Raw genomic sequence first — 20,850 nt, forward strand, 5'->3', positions numbered from 1 at the left:
TTTGGATTTTGGGAAATCAGTTGTTGCATATGGATAAGAGGAACAAGGGTGCTAAAAAAAAAATGTTGCGTGAATAGATAGTTTAAGAACATCTTTAGCATGATGGGCTTTTAAAATCTTCAACCAGTAAGCTACAAGCCGTCTTGTAATGTCAGTAACTGAGTCCTTAGTGTAGAGACACATCCACTCCCAAATTCCCTGCTTGGGGAGTAGGTGGATAGTGATTTAATAGTCTCTCCCTCTCTGGCCAGCTGAACAAATTCTCTTTGGGTTCCCCCTGCTGAGGAGGTGGAGATACAGTGAGTTCACTCATCACCTTCCTCCTCTTTTCGTCGGGAAAGTGGAGGTAAAATGGATTTATATTGCCCATCCTTCTCTGTTGGGGAAGTGGGCGGACAGTGCATTTATTTAGGCCCTCCCCCTTTCTTTGTTGGAAGAGGCTGTACAGTGAATCAACTAATGCCCCAGCTCCTTGGTGGGAAAGTGGGGGTACAGGGTTAATTAATGCTCCTCCCCCACTATTTGTTGGGGCGTGGTGATACACTGGATTAACTACTGCCCCCCATGCTTTGGTGTGGGAGTGAGGGGTATAGTGGGTTCACTAAGTCCCTTCCTCTTTGTTAGGGAGTTGGGGTGCAGGGCATTAGCTAACGTCCATTCCCCACTCTCTGTTGGAGAAGTGGGGATGCAGTGGATTAACTATAACCCCTCCCCCTCTTTGTTTTGGGAAGTGTGGTTGCAGTGGATTAATTTATGCCCCTTCTTCTCTCTTTTGAGGAAGTGGCAGTAGAGTGCATTAACTAATGCCCCTCCTCCTGTCTCTGTGGGGGAGGTGGGGGGACAGTGGATTACCTAGGGGCTCCTACTGATTTTGTAGGAGAGGTGGAGATATAATGGATTAAACATTTCCCTTTCCCCTCTCCGTGATGGGCGATTGTTGGTCCTTGTTTCTGTTTGATTCTCAATTCAGTTCCCAGTGGGTGTGATGCAGCAATTTTAAGCTGACATCAATTTTAAAGGGATGGGCAATGGGAGAAGCAGGAACACCGAGATCTAAATGTGATGTGTTTGTCTGTCTGAAATGGGAAAGTGTCCGATTTCTCCTCAGCGGGAAGAAAGTCAATGAATATATTTTGTGAATCCTGCAATTAACGAATTTTACTCTGTCTCCAACCCAGGGTGTATCTGACCTGGGAGCTCTGGTTGTATCAGGCTTGGGGCTGAGACCTGTAGAAATCTTGGTCTCCTTGAACAGATCTAATATCAGCAAAGTGGAAGCTCCATTAATTAAGCGGCTGTGCAATTAAATCACAATTGGAGGAAAAAAAACTTTTAATTTTTTTATTTAGTTCGAAATGCAATTGATAGATTCTCATTGACATGAATTAACGGTGTCCATCAGAGCGAGGGAAATGTTCACAAAACTGGGTTTACCGCTGGATTTATCAACCGTTCTGTTGATGATCTTCAAGGGGATGGCTTCATGTCCCACCACACAGGAGTAAGAAGCGCCGCTGGCCCACTCCTCCGCTGCAATGGATAACAGGCTGTACATGAAGAAGGAGCTATTGCCGTTCTCCGCCATCACCTCGGTGTTCTTGTAGTTCCCGGGATTCACCGGCTTGTCATTGACGGTCCACTTGACGAAGATCTCTCGGGGGGAGAAACCTCTCACTAAGCAGCTGAGGGAGACGAATCTCTGAGCGGAGACGTCTTCAGCCGAGGGCAGGAGGACAGAGACGGACGGTTCCCGCTGATTGGGATCTGCAGAAGATGTACAATAGATGTCAGTAAAATTGGGAATTCGGGAGACATTGGAACCGCGGGTTAGATGTGAGAGAAATGTGTTTTGTGTTGGATTTTAAAGGTTTCCATTTTCCACTTTGGGATCTGTCCGGTTTCCGAGCTCGGAGCAGAGGTGGACACAAGCCTTTTCCCTGAGAATTTACATATTGGATTCGAAAGTTTCAGAATGTGGATAGCAGGGGAACGGACCATTCGGCCCAGCTGTTATGTGCTGGTGTATAAACTCCACACCAGGCTCCTCCCACCTTACCCCAAGAGGATTGGGAAACTGCCAATGTAACACCCTTATTCAAAAGGGAGGGAGACAAAAACAGGTAACTATAGGCCAGTGACCTTAACATCTGTCAGTGGGAAACGGTTCGAGTCCATTATAACGGATCCAATCGCTGAGCATTTAGAAATACTCAATATAATCAACAGAGTCAGCGCGGCCTCGTGAAGGGTAAATCATGCCTGACAAATTTGTTGCCCTTATTTGAGGTGATAACGAGAAGGCGAGAGAGAGGGGAGCCAGTAGATGTAATATACATGAATTTCAAAACTGTGTTTAATAAATGGATGTTCTATTCCCACGTTTGCAGATGACAAAAAATAGGTAGAAAGGCAAGTGGTGAGGATTACAGAAAATACACAGAGGGACCGAGAATGTGAGGTTAGACACTTTGGTAGGAGGAAGTACATAACTGAATATTATTCAGATGGAGAAAGACTGGAGAAAGCTGAAGTAACGGGGGAATTGGGGGTCCTCGTGCAAAAATCACACAAAGCAAGTTCTGCAGGTAATATGGAGACAAATTGAATGTTGACATTCATTTCAAAGGGAATATTATATAAACATGGGGAAGTCTGGCTAAAACTATACAAGGCATTGGTTAGACTGCACCTGGTATACTTTGAACAGTCTCGGCGCCCTTATCTAAGGAAGACAGATTGGTTTTGAAGGCAGTCCAGAGAAGGATCACGAGGTTGATCCCGAGTATGGAGGGATTTCCTTATGAGCTGAGGTTAAGTAGGCTGGGCTGTACTTATTGGAGTTTAGAGGAATGAAGGCCACCTAATTGAGACATGAAAGATTCTCAGGGAGCTCCTTAGGATAGATGCTGAGGGGTTGTTTTCCCGTGTGGGAGCGTCTACGACCAGCGTGCATGATCACAAAGTGAGGGTTCGCCCATTTCAGACAGAGATGAGGTGGAATTTCCTCTCTCAGAGAGTAGGGAAGCTGTGGAATTATTTAACCCGGGGGGCTGTAGATTCTGGGTTGTTCAGTATGTTCAAGGTTGAGGGAGACATACTTTAAATCTGTGAATGCGTCAAGAGATATAGGGATAAGTCGGGAAAGACGAGTTTAAGATTATCACATCAGATCAGTCATGACCTCACTGCAGGCTGGACCGGTGTTGATGGGCCCAATGGCCAACGTCTGTTCCTCAGTCTTGTGGTCTATGGTCTCGCTCCATCTAAACCCAATATCACTGTTGGATTTCATTGTTCATTCATCTGCATATCAATTTCCCCCTTAAACTCTAAACGCCCAGAGTATTTAGTTAGTGGAATTACCAATCAGAATGGACCATAAATACACTGAATGCTAAATACTGACCGCTGCACTGACACTAGAAATAGACACGATGGCTCACTTATTGCTTCAGTCTCACCGCTCACCAATTTTTTTGTGGATTGAAATTCTTAAAGGAGTTGGCAGGTCCTGATGGCTCGCCACACAGTCAAACACAGCCCCACTCAGCCAGGCTTGTGTCGAGATGTTTAATTTGCTGACCACGCTCTCAGTATCTGCTCCAGGCTGGTCGGCAATCTCTGATTTCAGCGGCTTCTTCGCTTCACTCCAGGACACGTTGACTCCATAAGGAGCATTCGAAATGACGCAGGTTAAGGTTACAGTCGCCTCCAGTAAGATCTGTTCTATTTGTGGTGGCAGTATTGTTACTGAGGCATCAGTGCAAAGGGAAGGATCTGCGAATGAAAAAAGTGGAAATCAACCCAAGTTTGATCTTCAGAATCAGGACAACAGGATTCAGCCTGAACTCTAAATGGGAATGAATCAACTTCGAAACATCAACCTCTAAAGACCGCCTTTAATCTTCTATACGCAATGGAAAATCAGTTTGGTTTGTGAAAACTATTCTCATTGTGAAATACAGTCAGCCCCGATATCGTTCGAACGAATCAGTATTTCAGCATTCCCAATACAAATATTCCATTCCTGATCTCAGGAACGAAGTACTGGAGGCTGATCCATAAATAGGTTGGATGAACTTTCCAACGCTTTCCCCCGGAGCTGTTATCAGTTAAGTGTTTGAGACACCCACTGACTCTCAAATATAATCAGCCGTCTCAGGATAAAGCTGGTATCAAGTCCACCAGGGGCTGGTTTAGCACGGGGCTAAATCGCTGGCTTTTAAAGCAGACCAAGGCAGGCCACCAGCGCGGGTCCAATTCCCATACCAGCCTCCCCGAACAGGCGCCGGAATGTGGCGACCAAGGGTCTTTCACAGTAACTTCATTTGAAGCCTACTTGTGACAATAAGCGATTTTCAATTCATTCATCCACCTCACTCACTAAATTACTTCAAATTATAGGGATAAATTTATTTCTATATTCATAAAATCGTGAATGATAAGCAACCCTCATGCAGCTCTTACATCAGAATGAAACACAAACTACATGGCAGTAAATTAGAAGTTGTTCTGTGCTTTACACTAACTTCAGTAAATTCCTGATTTGGATTAACATCAGAGTGCAGGATGATTTATTGTTTCCTCTGTTTGAGTCTCTTACCAGACGCGGTGATGGTTTGACTTTGGGTGACCTCTTGATGAGTGACCTGGCAGGTATAGACCGCTTTGCTGAACCATTCCCCAGCGGAGACTGTCAGCCGACTGCTCGCCGAGAAGTTCCCGTTCACTTCACAGGGGGGCGAGGTGACAAATCCTGAACCCATGGGTTGTCCATTCTTCAGCCACTTCACCGTCATTGACTTTGGATGGAAATCGTTGATTGAACAGACCATGGTTGCAAATTTCTGTCTTGAGATTTCTTCATTGGAACTCACGGTGAGGAGAACATTTGGAGTGTTGACAGGTGGAGGGCCTTCAAGAAACACAAGTTAGACATTTCTTGAGGAAGATGTTGTAACGAATAAAATGACGAATTATATTTTAACAGTTTCTCTGTGGTCACTATTTCGCGCAGGAATCAGAACTATGCAGAGAACCATAAATGTGTAATCACCAAAGATGTAAATAAAGTAATCAAAGCATCTGTTTCTCACAGATTCCACAACACTTACATTTCATTCCAATGCGCTTGTCTGAGCCGCTGTGTCGAACCTCACAGCTGATTTCGCTGCATCCCCCCTCTGACTCGGTGATGGTTAACTGACTGCTCAGGGTGTAGGTTCCCTTCTTGTTTCTCACTGACGGGTATTTCTTAACTCCAGTGGTGATCAGCTGCCCATCTTTCTTCCAGGTAAGGCTGGTGATTTCTGGGGAGTAGTCCATCGCCAAACAGCCGAAGGTCACGGAGCCGTCACTGTTGTGTTGCTGACAGGAGGAGACCAGGCTGTAGAGAGTGGGCGGAGACGGTGTCGCTGGGGGAGAATGGTCCATTCAACAAGTTAGACTCTGTTATTTGTGATTTATAAGTTAACAAGCACTTCAAAATGTGACCATGCGTTTATCCGAATATTTTCTCATTAAACGTTACATCCACATTTCAGCGTCTATCATTTGGGGATCACCATCTCTATGGCCCCTCAATAGAAACTCACATCTCTCTCTCCATCTCTATCACATGACAAAAAATAGCATTTTGATGCCACCTGAATGATGTAACTTTCATTGAATTGAATGAGAGGAGCAGAGGGTTTTCCCCATTATTTCAGCCATCATGTAAAATAAAATGTAAATGGCGCCATAATCACAGAGACTGCTCTCCTTTTCAGAGCTGACTTGTGGTGATTTGACCTGAGGGTCAGCACATCTCAGATGAGGGGCAAGTTTGAGAATGGTGGTCTTCATGAGAACCTCAGCCGATACAGCAATTGAACTCGCGCTGTTGGGGTCGCTTTCCATCACGAACCAGCCGCCCAGCTAACTGAGCTGTGTACGTCACAATCCAGCTCACTGAGCTGTGTACGTCACAATCCAGCTAACTGAGCTGTGTACGTCACAATCCAGCTAACTGAGCCGTGTACGTCACAATCCAGCTAGCTGAGCTGTGGACGTCACAATCCAGCTAACTGAGCAGTGTACCTCACAATCTAGCTAACTGAGCCGTGTTCGTCACAATCCAGCTAACTGAGCTGTGTACGTCACAATCCAGCTAACTGAGCTGTGTACGTCACAATCCAGCTAACTGAGCTGTGTACGTCACAATCCACCTAACTGAGCTGTGTACCTCACAATTCAGCTAACTGAGCTGTGTACGTCACAATCCAGCTCACTGAGCTGTGTATGTCACAATCCAGCTAACTGAGCTGTGTACCTCACAATTCAGCTAACTGAGCTGTGTACGTCACAATCCAGCTAACTGAGCTGTGTACCTCACAATTCAGCGAACTGAGCTGTGTACGTCACATTCCAGCTAACTGAGCTGTGTACCTCACAATTCAGCGAACTGAGCTGTGTACGTCACAATCCAGCTAACTGAGCTGTGTACATCACAATCCAGCTAACTGAGCTGTGTACGTCACAATCTAGCTCACTGAGCTGTGTACGTCAAAATCCAGCTAACTGATCTGCGTACCTCACAATCCAGCTAACTGAGCTGCGTACGTCACAATCCAGCTAACTGAGCTGTCTACGTCACAATCCAGCTAACTGAGCTGTGTACGTCACAATTCAGCGAACTGAGCTGTGTACGTCACAATCCAGCTAACTGATCTGTGTACCTCACAATTCAGCGAACTGAGCTGTGTACGTCACAATCTAGCTCACTGAGCGGTGTACATCACAATCTAGCTCACTGAGCGGTGTACGTCACAATCCAGCTAACTGGGCTGTGGACATCACAATCCAGCTAACTGAGCTGTGTACGTCACAATCCAGCTAGCTGAGCTGTGTCCGTCACAATCCAGCTAACTGAGCTGTGTACGTCACAATCCAGCTAACTCAGCTGTGTACGTCACAATCCAGCTAACTGAGCTGTGTACGTCACAATCCAGCTAACTGAGCTGTGTACGCCACAGTCCAGCTAACTGAGCTGTGTACGTCACAATCCAGCTAACTGAGCTGTGTACGTCACAATCCAGCTAACTGAGCTGTGTACGTCACAATCCAGCTAACTGAGCTGTGTACATGACAATCCAGCTAACTGAGCTGTGTGTGTCACAATCCAGCGAACTGAGCTGTGTACATGACAATCCAGCTAACTGAGCTGTGTACGTCACAATCCAGCTAACTGAGCTGTGTACGTCACAATCCAGCTAACTGAGCTGTGTACGTCACAATCCAGCTAACTGAGCTGTCGATGTCACAATCCAGCTAGCTGAGCTGTGTACGTCACAATCCAGCGAACTGAGCTGTGTACCTCACAATCCAACTAACTGAGCTGTGTACCTCACAATACAGCGAACTGAGCTGTGTACGTCACAATCCAGCTAACTGAGCTGTGTAGGTCACAATCCAGCTAACTGAGCTGTGTACGTCACAATCCAGCTCACTGAGCTGTGTACCTCACAATCCAACTAACTGAGCTGTGTACCTCACAATACAGCGAACTGAGCTGTGTACGTCACAATCCAGCTAACTGAGCTGTGTAGGTCACAATCCAGCTAACTGAGCTGTGTACGTCACAATCCAGCTAACTGAGCTGTGTACGTCACAATCCAGCTAACTGAGCTGTGTACCTCACAATCCAACTAACTGAGCTGTGTACCTCACAATACAGCGAACTGAGCTGTGTAGGTCACAATCCAGCTAGCTGAGCTGTGTACGTCACAATCCAGCGAACTGAGCTGTGTATGTCACAATCCAGCTAACTGAGCTGTGTACGTCACAATCCAGCTAACTGAGCTGTGTACGTTACAGTCCAGTGAGGGTGTGTGAGTGAGGGTGTCTGAGTGAGGGTGTGTGAGTGAGGGTGTGTGAGTGAGGGTGTGTGTGTGAGTGAGGGTGAGTGAGTGAGGATGTGTGAGTGACTGTGTGTTGTGAGGATGTGTGAGTGAGCTGTGTGAGTGAGAGTGTGTGAGTGAGGGTATGTGAGTGAGGGTGTGTGAGTGAGTCTGTGTGAGTGAGTGTGTGTGAGTGAGGGTGAGTGAGTGACGGTGTGTGAGTGAGGGTGTGTGAGTGAGGGTGTGTGAGTGAGGTTGTGTGAGTGAGGGTGTGTGAGTGAGGGTGTGTGAGTGACGGTGTGTGAGTGAGGGTGTGTGAGTGAGGGTGTGTGAGTGAGGGTGTGTGAGTGAGGGTGTGTGAGTGAGGTTGTGTGAGTGAGGGTGTGTGAGTGAGGGTGTGTGTGAGGGTGTGTGAGTGAGGGTGTGTGTGTGAGGGTGTGTGAGTGAGGGTGTGTGAGTGAGGGTGTGTGAGTGAGGGTATGTGAGTGAGGGTGTGTGAGTGAGGGTGTGTGTGTGAGGGTGTGTGAATGAGGGTGTGTGAGTGAGTGTGTGAGTGAAGGTGTGTGAGTGAGGGAGGGTGTGTGAGTGAGGGTGTGTGAGGGAGGGTGTGTGTGTGAGGGTGTGTGAGTGAGGCTGTGTGAGTGAGGGTGTGTGAGTGAGTGTGTGTGAGAGTGTGTGAGTGAGGGTGTGTGAGTGAGGGTGTGTGAGGGAGGGTGTGTGAGTGAGGATGTGTGTGTGAGGGTGTGTGAGTGAGGGTGTGTGAGTGAGGGTGTGTGAGTGAGGGTGTGTGAATGAGGGTGTGTGAGTGATGGTGTGTGAGTGAGGGTGTGTGAGTGAGGGTGTGTGAGTGATGGTGTGTGAGTGATGGTGTGTGAGTGAGGGTGAGTGAGTGAGGGTGTGTGAGTGAGGGCGTGTGAGTGAGGGTGTGTGAATGAGGGTGTGTGAGGGAGGGTGTGTGAGTGAGGGTGTGTGAGTGAGGGTGTGTGAGTGAGGGTGAGTGAGTGAGGGTGTGTGAGTGAGGGCGTGTGAGTGAGGGTGTGTGAATGAGGGTGTGTGAGGGAGGGTGTGTGAGTGATGGTGTGTGAGTGAGGGTGTGTGAGTGAGGGTGTGTAAGTGAGGGTGTGTGAGTGATGGTGTGTGAGTGAGGGTGTGTGAGTGAGGGTGTGTGAGTGAGGGTGTGTGAGTGAGGGTGTGTGAGTGAGGGTGTGTGAGTGAGGGTGTGTGAGTGAGGGTGTGAAACGGTGTGTGTGTGTGAATGTGTGTGTGAGAGGGTGGGTTAGTGAGGGTGTATGAGGGTGTGTGTGACTGAGGGGGTATGAGAGAGGGTGTGTGTGAGGGTGTGTGAGTGAGGGCGAATGAATGTGGGTGGGTGAGTGAGAGCTGTGAGTGTGTGTGTGTGAGAGGGTGTGTGAGAGGGTGTGTGAGTGAGGGTGTGTGAGTGATGGTGTGTGAGTGAGGGTGTGTGAGTGAGGGTGTGAAACGGTGTGTGTGTGAATGTGTGTGAGAGGGTGGGTTAGTGAGGGTGTATGAGGGTGTGTGTGACTGAGGGGGTATGAGTGAGGGTGTGTGAGTTTGTGTGTGTGAGTGACGGTGTGTGTGAGTGAGCTGTGTGAGTGAGGGTGTGTGAGTGAGGGTGTGTGAGTGAGGGTGAGTGAGTGAGGGTGTGTGAGTCAGGGTGTGTGAGTCAGGGTGTGTGAGGGTGTGTGAGTGAGGGTGTGTGTTTGAGGGTGTGTGAGTGAGGGTGGGTGAGTGAGGGTATGTGAGTGAGGGTGTGTGAATAAGGTTGTGTGTGAGTGAGGGTGTGTGAGTGAGTGAGGGTGTGTGAGTGAGTGAGGGTGTGTGAGTGAGTGAGGGTGTGTGAGTGAGTGAGGGTGTGTGAGTGAGGGTGTGTGAATGAGGGTGTGTGTGTGAGGGTGTGTGAGTGAGGTTGTGTGAGTGAGGGTGAGTGAGTGAAGGTGTGTGAGTGAGGGTGTGTGAGTGAGGGTGTGTGAGTGAGGGTGTGTGAATGAGGGTGTGTGAATGAGGGTGTGTGAGTGAGGTTGTGTGAGTGAGGGTGAGTGAGTGAAGGTGTGTGAGTGAGGGTGTGTGAGTGAGGGTGTATGAGTGAGGGCGAATGAATGTTCGTGGGTGAGTGAGGGCGAATGAATGTGGGTGCGTGAGTGAGAGCTGTGAGTGTGTGTGTGTGAGAGGGTGTGTGAGTGAGGGTGTGTGAGTGAGGGTGTGTGAGTGAGGGTGTGTGAGTGAGGGTGTGTGAGTGAGGGTGTGTGAGTGAGGGTGTGTGAGTGAGTTTGTGTGTGTGAGTTTGTGTGTGTGAGTGAGGGTGTGTGAGTGAGGGTGTGTGAGTGAGGGCGTGTGTGTGAGGGTATGTGTGTGAGTCAGGTTGTGTGAGTGAGGGTGTGTGAGTGAGGGTGTGTGAGTGAGGGTGTATGAGTGAGGGTGTGTGAGTGAGGGTGTGTGAATGAGGGTGTGTGTGAGGGTGTGTGAGGGTGTGTGAGTGAGGGTGTGTGAGTGAGGGTGTGTGAGTGAGGGTGTGTGAGTGAGGGTGTGTGAGTGAGGGTGTGTGTGTGAGGGTGTGTGAGTGAGGGTGTGTGAGTGAGGGTGTGTGTGTGAGGGTGTGTGAGTGAGGGTGTGTGAGAGTGAGGTTGTGTGAGAGGGTGTGTGAATGTAGTGTGAGACGGTGTGTGTGTGAATGTGTGTGTGAGAGGGTGGGTTAGTGAGGGTGTATGAGGGTGTGTGACTGAGGGTGTGTGTGACTGAGGGTGTATGAGTGAGGGTGTGTGTGTGAGGGTGTGTGAGTGAGGGTGTGTGAGTGAGGGTGTGAGAGTGAGGGTGTGTGAGTGAGGGTGTGTGAGTGAGGGCGTGTGAGTGAGGGCGTGTGAGTGAGGGCGTGTGAGTGAGGGTGTGAGTGAGGGTGTATGAGGGTGTGTGTGAGAGGGTGTATGAGTGAGGGTGTGAGTGAGGGCGTGTGAGAGAGGGTGTGTGAGTGAGGGTGTGTGAGTGAGCGTGTGTGAGTGAGGGTGTGTGAGAGTGAGGTTGTGTGAGAGGGTGTGTGAGTGTAGTGTGAGACGGTGTGTGTGTGAATGTGTGTGTGAGAGGGTGGGTTAGTGAGGGTGTATGAGGGTGTGTGACTGAGGGTGTGTGTGACTGAGGGTGTATGAGTGAGGGTGTGTGTGTGAGGGTGTGTGAGTGAGGGTGTGTGAGTGAGGGTGTGTGAGTGAGGGTGTGTGAGTGAGGGCGTGTGAGTGAGGGCGTGTGAGTGAGGGCGTGTGAGTGAGGGCGTGTGAGTGAGAGTGTGAGTGAGGGTGTATGAGGGTGTGTGTGAGAGGGTGTATGAGTGAGGGTCTGAGTGAGGGCGTGTGAGAGAGGTTGTGTGAGTCTGTGTGTGAGAGCGTGTGTGACAGGGTGTGTGAGTGAGGTTGTGTGAGAGGGTATGTGAGTGAGGGTGTGTGAGTGGGGGAGTGAGACGGTGTGTGTGAATGTGTGTGTGAAAGTGCGGGTTAGTGAGGGTGTATGAGGACGTGTGTGACTGCAGGTGTATGAGTGAGGGTGTGTGTGAGGGTGTGTGTGTGAGGGTGTGTGTGAGGGTGTGTGAATGAGGGTGTGTGAGTGAGTGAGATCTATGAGAGTCAGTGTGTGAGGGTGTGTGAGTGAGGGTGTGTGAGTGAGGGTGTGTGAGTGAGGGTATGAGAGTGAGGGTGTGTGAGTGACGGTGTGTGTGAGAGGGTGTGCGAGTGAGGGTGTGTGAGTGAGGGTGTGTGAGTGAGTGTATGTCAGTGTGGGTGTATGAGGGTGTGTGAGTGAGGGTGTGTGTGTGAGGGTGTGTGAGTGAATGTGTGTGAATGAGGGTGTGTGAGTGAGGTTGTGTGAGTGAGGGCATGTGTTTGAGGGGCGTGTGTTTGAGGGGCGTGTGTTTGAGGGTGTGTGAGTGAGGGTGGGTGAGTGAGGGTATGTGAGTGAGGGTGTGTGAATGAGGGTGTGTGTGTGAGGGTGTGTGAGTGAGGTTGTTTGAGTGAGGGTGTGTGAGTGAAGGTGTGTGAGTGAGGGTGTGTGCGCGAGGGTGTGTGAGTGAGGGCGTGTGAATGAGGGTGTAAGTTTGGCGTGTGAGTGAGGATGAGAGAGTGAGGGTTGTGTGAGTGAGGGTATGAGAGTGAGGGTATGAGAGTGACGGTGTGTGAGTGACGGTGTGTGTGAGAGGGTGTGTGAGTGAGTGTGTGTGATTGAGGGTGTGTGAGTGAGGGTGTGTGCGTGAGGGTGTGTGAGTGAGGGTATGTGAGTGTGGGTGTATGAGGGTGTGTGAGTGAGGGTGTGTGAGTGAGGGTGTATGAGTGAGGGCGAATGAATGTGGGTGGGTGAGTGAGGGTGTGTGTGGGTGGGAGAGTGGGAGCTGTGAGTGTGTGTGCGTGTGAGAGGGTGTGTAAGAGGGTGTGTGAGAGGGTGTGTGAGAGGGTGTGTAAGAGGGTGTGTGAGTTTGTGTGTGTGAGTGAGGGTGTGTGAGTGAGGGTGTGTGAGTGAGGGTGTGTGAGAGGATGTGTAAGTGAGGGTGTGTGAGAGGGTGTGTGAGTGAGGGTATGAGAGTGAGGGTGTGTGAGTGACGGGGTGTGTGAGTGAGGGTGTGTGAGAGAGGGTGTGCGAGTGAGGGTGTGTGAGTGAGGGTATGTGAGTGTGGGTGTATGAGGGTGTGTGAGTGAGGGTGTGTGAGCGAGGGTTTGTGAGTGAGGGTGTGTGTGTGAGGTTGTGTGAGGGTGTGTGTGTGAGTGAGGTTGTGTGAGTGAGGTTGTGTGAGTGAGGTTGTGTGAGTGAGGTTGTGTGAGTGAGGTTGTGTGAGTGAGGGTGTGTGAGTGAGGGCGTGTGAATGAGGGTGTAAGTGAGGGCGTGCGAGTGAGGTTGTGTGAGTCTGTGTGTGAGAGGGTGTGTGAGTGAGGTTGTGTGAGAGGGTGTGTGAGTGAGGGTGTGAGACGGTGTGTGTGTGAATGTGTGTGTGAGAGGGTGGGTTAGTGAGGGTGTGTGTGACTGCGGGTGTATGAGTGAGGGTGTGTGAGTGAGGGTGTGTGAGTGAGGGTGTGTGAGAGTGAGGGTATGAGAGTGAGTGATGGTGTGTGTGAGAGAGGATGTGTGAGAGGGTGTGCGAGTGAGTGTGTGTGAATGAGGGTGTGTGAATGAGGGTGTGTGAGTGAGGGTGTGTGAGTGAGGGTGTGTGAGTGTGAGGGTGTGTGTGTGTGAGGGTGTGTGTGTGTGAGGGTGTGTGTGTGAGGGTGTATGATTGAGGGTGTGTGAGTGAGGGTGTGTGTGTGAGGGTGTGTGAGTGAGGTTGTGTGAGTGAGGGTGTGTGAGTGAGGGTGTGTGTGTGAGGGTGTGTGAGTGAGGGTGTGTGAGTGAGGGTGTGAGAGTGAGGGTGTGAGTGAGGGTGTGTTTGTGAGGGTGTGTGAGTGAGGCTGTGTGAGTGAGGGTGTGTGAGTGAGGGTGTATATGCAAGGGTGTGTGAGTGAGGGCGTGTGAGTGAGGGTGTGTGAATGAGGGTGTAAGTGAGGGCGTGTGAGTAAGGTTGTGTGTGAGAGGGTGTGTGAGTGAGGGTGTGAGTGAGTGAGGGTGTGTGAGTGAGGGTGTGTGAATGAGGGTGTGTGTGTGAAAGGGTGAGTGAGCGTGTGTGAGTGAGGGTGTGTGTGAGAGGGTGTGTGAGTGAGGGTGTGAGTGAGTGAGGGTGTGTGAGTGAGGGTGTGTGAATGAGGGTGTGTGTGTGAAAGGGTGAGTGAGCGTGTGTGAGTGAGGGTTGATGTGTTAGAGTGGGTGAGTGCGTGGTGCTGAAAAAAGTTGAGTGAGAAAACAATTTAGAACTGGGACAATGAACATTCCTGCGACTTAACGGATTTTCATTTTGCAAATGGGATTTTTGTGCCCGTAAAAGTCTTGTCACATTGTGTCAGAGAGAGTGTGTTGTGTTTATTCATTCTTGTGATGTAGGCTCGGCCTGCATTTATCTTCCATCCCTCATTGACTTTGAGAAGATGCTGAGCTTCCTTCTTTAACCATTGCAGTCCATGTGGTGTTTCCCCGAGTCCGATACATGATGTTGAACCAGCGGCAGTGCAGGAACGGAGATATATTACATAGTCATGATGGTGAATGGTGAGGAGGGGACCTTCCAGTTGGTGATGTTCCCATGTGTCTATTGTCCTTGTCCAAATGGCCGCTGTCATCGGTTTGGAAAATGCTGCCTACGGAGACACGATGAGCTTCAGCAGCGGATCTTTAGATAGTAGACAGGCTTTGGGGAGTCAGAAGATGGGTTTTCACCTTTGATCTGTTCTTCTGGCCTCAAAATTTCTATGACTCGCCCAGATCACTTTCTGGTCCATGTTGATCACCAGGAGGTTGTTAGTGGTTTTCAATGATGGTAATGCCAGTCAATGTCAAGGGGCGGTGGTTAGATCTGTTCTTACTGGAGGTGAGCATTGCCTTCAATTGGGTGACTTGACTGTTACTTACCACTTGTCAGCCAGAACCGGATGGAGCCTCCATGTTGCTTTATTTACAGGTTTATTTAGTGACTGCACAGTTGCAAATTGTGCTGAGCATGGTGCAATCATCTGCCAACAACCCCTGTTCAGACCTGATGATGGAAAGAAGGCCATTGATGAACAAGCTGAAGATGGTTGGACCTGGGACACTGCCCTGAAGAAGTCTCGCAGTGATGTCCTAGAACTGAGCTGATTGGCCTCCAGCAATGGAATCCATCCACCTTGGTGCTGGTTGTGACTCCAACCAGCGGAGATTCTTCCCCTCATTCCCATCCATTCATTCTTTGTTTGGGCTGCTTGAGGTCTCACGTTTCAATGCTGCCTTGATTTGGCGGCACGGCAGCACAGTGGTTAACCCTGTTGCTTCACAGCACCAGGGACCCGGGTTCGATTCCCACTTGGGTCATTGCCTGTGCGGAGTCTGCACGTTCTCCCCGGAGTCTGGGTGGGTTTTCTCCGAGTGATCCGGTTTCCTCCCACAAGTCCCGAAAATCGAACTGTTAGGTGGTTTGGATATTCCGAATTCTCCCTCTGTGTATCCGAACAGGCGCCAGAGTATGGTGACTGGGGGCTTTTCACAGTAACTTCATTGCAGTGTTAATGTAAGCCTACTTGTGACAATAATAATGATTATTATTATTGATGTTAGTTCAGTCGCTCTCACCTGTGTATCTGAAAGTGTGTGCGTGTCTGAGTGTGTGTGTGAGGGAGAATTTGGGTATGTGAGAGCCCGTGACTGTGTGTATGCATGTGTCTGCATGCATGCGTGTGATTGTTTCTGAGAGAGATGGATCAAGAGAGTGGGAGAGAGAGAGTACACGTGTGAGTGTGTGTGTGCAAGAGAGTATCTGTGTGTGAGAGAATATCTGTGTGTGAGAGCGCGATTGTGTGTATTTCTGCGAGCGACAGGATATCTGTGTGTGTGAGGGAGCAAAATAGTGTGCACAGGAGAGAGACTGCATGTGCAAAATTGTGTGTGTGAGACAGCATGTGAGTGAAAGAGTGCTTTCACAAGAGAGCATGTGTGTGAGAGAGCATGTATGCACCAAAGCATGTGAGTGAGACAGCATGTATGTGAGAGCATGTGTGCGAGAGATCATGTGTGTGAGAACACGTGTGTGTGAGTGTGTAACAGACCATATGTGTGAGAGAGCATGTGTGCAAGAGAGCATATGTGTGAGAGAGCATGTGTGTGAGAGAACGTGTGCATGAGACAGCATGTGTGCAAAAGAACATGTGTGTGAGAGAGCATGACTGCGAGACAGCATGTGTGAGAGAGCATGTGTGCGAGAAATCATGAGTACGAGAGAGACCATGAGGTGTGTCAGAGTGCGTGTGTGCAAGAGAGAATGAGAGAGAGTGTGTGGGTGTGAGCGTGTGTGTCAGAGTGTGTGTGTGTGAGAGCATGAGTGTCGAGAGTGAGTGTATGAGAGAGTGTGTATGTGAGAGCATGTGAGTGAGAGGGCATGTGTGTCAGCGAGCGTGTGTGCAAGAGAGCGTGAGTGTGAGAGATATGTGATTGAGAGAGTGTGTGTGAGAAAGCATGTGTGGGAGAGTACATGGGTGTGAGAGCATGTGTGCAACAGAGCAAGTGTGTGAGAAAGCATGTGTGTGAGAGAGCATGTGTGTAAACGAGCATGAGTGTGAGTGAGCAAGTGAGTGAATGTGCGAGAGAGTGTGAGTATCAGAGCGCATGTGTATGAGAGAGCATGTATGCAAGAGAGGATATATGTGTGAGAGAGCAGGAGTACAAGAGAGCATGTGTGAGCGAGAGGCTGTGTGTGTGAGAGAGCGTGTGTGTGAGAGCATGTGCGTGAGAGAGCATGCCTGCAAGAGACCATGCATGTCAGAGAGAGTGTATGTGTGAGAGAGTGTATGTGTGAGAGAGTGTATGTGTGAGAGAGTGTATGTGTGAGAGAGTGTATGTGTGAGAGAACGGATGTGTGAGAGAGCCTGTATGTGAGAGAGCGTTTTTGTGTTGGAGAGATGTGTGTGACAGGGCATGTGTGTGAACGAGCGTGTGTGTAAGAGATAATGTGTGCGAGAGTGCATGTGTGCGAGAGTGTGTGTCTGTGAATGATTGTGTATGTGAGTGAGATTGGTAAAACGTGTAAGAGAGAGTGTGTGTGAGAGAGGGAGATTGTCTGAAAGAGAGAGAGGGATAATGTGCCTGTGTCTGTGAGAGAGCGAGTGACAGTCTGTTGGTGTGTGAGGGAGAGTTGGAGAGAGAGAAAGTTGGAGACAGAGAGTATGTAAGAGAATGAGTGTGTGAGGCAATGCGTGTGTGACCGAGTATGTGTGTGAGAGAGACTGTGTGTTTTTGAAGAGCTATCGTGTATGTGAGAGTGTCTGTGAGAGAGAGTGTCTGTGTGTTTGAGGAATAGTCCGGGTTTCTGGGAGAGAGGGAGTGTGTGAGGGAGAAACAGTGTGCGGATGAGAGTGTACCTAGTGTGTCAAATTTCACTCTGAAACACAGGGGATCGAATCATTCAAACTGCTTGATTCTAATTGATAAATGGTCAACTTACGACAAATGAAATTAATAACCACTGTGAAAATAAACTGATAAAAATTTCAAACTCCCTTCGCCTTTCAGCTATTTCTCCTGTCTGAACTGGGCAGAATGTATTTTCACTGAGAATGAACACATTAAATAGAACAGATTGAGGGGAGTTTAATGTCTGTGACAGAGATCCAGTGTTTGATAAGAAATAAACAAACCAGGAAACATTCACATTGGAAACTGATTACCCGATTTGATCCAATGTCTTAATTAAATACAATCAACAAAACAATGGAGGCGGGCCACCTCATCAACCGGAGCAAATAAATGTATTGTTTTCTAAATTATTTTCAGGGCAATTAAACATTCTCCAATAGCTTTGATATAACACGCCAGTATGCTACCCAATTGTAGCAGTTAATTTATGTTGAATTAGTTAGTACTAAAGTCGCATTGCAAGTTATTGCCAATTGTCAATTAGTTGACCTGTCAGCTGATTTGTACTCATAATATAAATAATAAAACATGGTTCTCTGTAATTCAAAACCTGCTCCTGCCTGAAATTTGATAAATATTTGGATTTAATTAAATATTAAACTTCAAATTATCGGATGGAATAATTCAGACATGTGTAATATCTAGAAAATGATGGAGAAATGTTTTTGTTCAATTTACGAGTTAAGAAGAAATAAGCTTGAGGCTCAGATATAATCTATTCTTCGATTGTATAATTTGTTTTATTTCAATAATGTTATATTGTGTACAGCACAGCTCTGCGAGACAGGATGTTATTATTTTTTGCAAAGCTAATATTCTCTTTTTGTAATTAAATTAATCTCTTTGAATTTCAAGCTTTTACTTGTCAATCTCCAGCACTGCGCAGTCTGGACATTCCTACAATTCAGATAAAATCATAAGAACAATTCCTGCACTGTCAGCGACTTCCACCTCTGAGAAAACTCTTTATGATTAGGTTAGAGACAACTACAAATGACGTTGAAGAGATAATTAATATTCTTGCTGCTGCACATAAATAATACTATAACCGGATACATAAATTGCCAAACTGCAATATAACACTCCTATTTAAGTAACTGCAAACGTAATCAGAGAAATAAAAATTAATTCAAATATATCTTGTGTAATTGAACAGTGCTGTAGAATCAGTATGTTATTATTAAAACAGTTTCATAAATAATCACAAAATATTCCCAGCCTACAAACTTTTCCGGTCATGCTGATGGTGTGCAAAGCACAGCAGAATTGTGGAAGGAGATTGATGATTAATGATATTAATATGGAAACATATTTGGATAATATGGTGATAATACCGCATTATAATTGTTTAAGTTATATTAATTTTACTCACGAATTTGAAAACGGTTTAATTAAATAGTTTCAGACTGCAGTAACGAATTGCGTTCTTAATGACGCCATGGTTTAGTTTAATCAGTAATCATTAGGTAAAATTTAAAAATGTCAATCAAATCTTTAATTCCTTTCTTTATTTTCGAAACCGGCCACGTTTACTCCCCACAATTGTGTTTCAAGGAGATTCAAACGCGCAAACCTTTTTACATTTAACCAGAAAACGTGTAACTGCTCAATGTCACCCAGTTTGAACAATGCAGAAACAACGTAGAAACAGAAAACCGCTTCACAAATTGTACTTATTCAAAGTCACCCAGACACACCATCTCCTCAGCAGCAAAACACCAAAACTCATCGTGAGGACTGAACCCGTTTCATTGAGAAGCAGCTCAATTCTACATTCAACAGAATCAAACGTAACATTTCAAAAACATCTGAATATCGAATCCAGCAAATCAGTTCGGCACCAAATGTATGAATTATCAAACTAAATAGAAATACAGAACAACAGTAATATCACTGTGAGCAGGTGGGGTATGTCCAAAATATTTTTGAAACTTTATCATATTTTATTCATGTTGGACCATATTTCAAACGCATTTCAACAGTTGACAGGAGAGATAAAAGCTGCATCCATCAATCCCACCAAGATGGAACATTGAAGAAAAGCCAGGCTGTGATTGCAGGAACAAATTATGTTCGGAAAGAGCATTTAAAACTGTGGCTTAGTTTAATCTGCAATCATCACTTTTAAAAAACTCTAAAATCCTGACCGTTGTCCACCCACAATCGTGTGCCAAGCAGTTTCAAACACGTGTCTTATTTTCATTCAATTACAAAACATGGAAACGCTCAATATCACCGAGTTTAAAGAATATAGAAACGCCAGAATTGTTTCACAAATTTTACTCATTCAAAATCACCCAAACACAATCTCCTCAGCAGAAAAACACTAAATTACATCACCGAGGGGCTGAAATTCGTCTCATGGAGAACCAGCTCAATTCTACAAACAGCATTTCAAGAAAATTTATATCTAGAACCCACCAAATCCGCCTTTCAGCAAGTGAATTAACAATTAAAACAAACAGAAATATGGAAGAATATCATCAGCATTGTCAATAAGCGGGAAGTGTTCAATAAATTGACACAGATACTGCAGCATATTTTGTGAATATTGGGTAGATTTCTAACACTTGTGCAGGAGGTGGTAAAATCTGCAGCCACCAGATTTCACCGAGATTAAACATTGCAGAAATACCAAACTGTTTAACAGGCGTTAGGTATTTAAAGTAACCCAGCCACACAGTGTCCTCAGCAAATAAACATCAAATCATAACAACCAGGGACTGAATCCCTCAGCAGAACCTTTTATCAACAGGCAGAATAATTCCTTTTTCAGCAGAATCACATAAAACATGACAACAAAATCTCAATACAGAATCCAGCAAACCCGCAATTCAGTGAACGAATGCATTGTTAAAATAAATAAATAAATAAAACAAAGACTCAAGTAAAACAGTTCATAAATAATTGAATGATTCTTACCTGCAGTCACCGTCACCATGGTGCCTTGTCCCCAGTAGTCGAAGTAGTCACAGTGTCACATTCCCTGGGCAGCTCCGTACAATAACCGGACCTGCACAAAATAGACAGAAATCCACCATTATTTTAAATATTCACAAACCAGAGACAAGGTAAAGGCACGGTAAATTTTCATTAAACTAGAATTGTACTTGTGGAGATCGCTTGCTGTTCAGAAACGACCCTAATGTTTTATATTTCAGAGTAACATCTGATCATGTTCTTGAAATCACCAACTAACGAGTGAATAATTGTCACAGATTTCCATATTAATTATTGCCATTTTGTCAGTGCTGGATATGAATAATACTTCACTGTAAATAAAGTTGGGTTGTAAAAGCGATCACTGAGCCAGCCTCAGTTAATTATTGCTGAGGGGCTTTTTGTATTGACAGTAACTGCTGTGCCAGTTATCACAGTGAGACACAGCGTGTCAAATACTGCGGCAGACTGTTAACTGTAAAATACAGAGATTTAATTTCACCGTTCACTCAAAAAACTAACTGTCTCTTCCAAGAGCGAATCTGTGAGTTATTTCAGCTTGTCCGGGTCATTACATTTATAAAGAGGATCGGAACACTTTTAAACCCACGGGGCACATTTAGCGTGTCGTTCCACAGAGATAAAGTGGAAGATTGTTCTACCTTTTCACAAACTAATATTTTGTTTTATTTAAGCCTCATTTAAGTTGACAATCCTGCTGTGGCCCTGATCACCAATTTGGACAAACTCTTTCACTGAGGTTTTTGTATGAGGATGTCGCTGTGCACAGCACCGTGATCCACTGCTGTAGTCACAGTGACAGACACCCGCACAAAAACTGCACTCACTCTCTGTTCAGTCCTGCCGCTCAATATTCACTTCAAATAGACGATTACTTCTGATCTAATTTACAATTTAGGCAGAAGTTTATCAAACCCAATGCACATACACTTTCTCCAAGTATCAGAAATGATAAAACGAGGATTATATCCAAGTCTGTATTTGCTGAAACTGTTAA

At 46.8% G+C, this 20,850-nt stretch overlaps 1 gene segment (V, D, J or C); it reads right to left on the reverse strand.

Moving 5' to 3' along the window:
• Nucleotides 1–1,314: 1,314 nt before the first annotated feature.
• On the reverse strand, nt 1,315–19,887 carry LOC140419249 (Ig heavy chain C region-like). The segment is given in 5 exon segments: nt 1,315–1,764; nt 3,469–3,777; nt 4,604–4,915; nt 5,115–5,414; nt 19,815–19,887. Coding segments are annotated over 5 exon segments (1,332 nt in total).
• Nucleotides 19,888–20,850: the final 963 nt, after the last annotated feature.

The sequence above is a fragment of the Scyliorhinus torazame genome, chromosome 5, assembly GCF_047496885.1.
Source record: "Scyliorhinus torazame isolate Kashiwa2021f chromosome 5, sScyTor2.1, whole genome shotgun sequence".
In the NCBI taxonomy this organism is placed as follows: domain Eukaryota; kingdom Metazoa; phylum Chordata; class Chondrichthyes; order Carcharhiniformes; family Scyliorhinidae; genus Scyliorhinus; species Scyliorhinus torazame.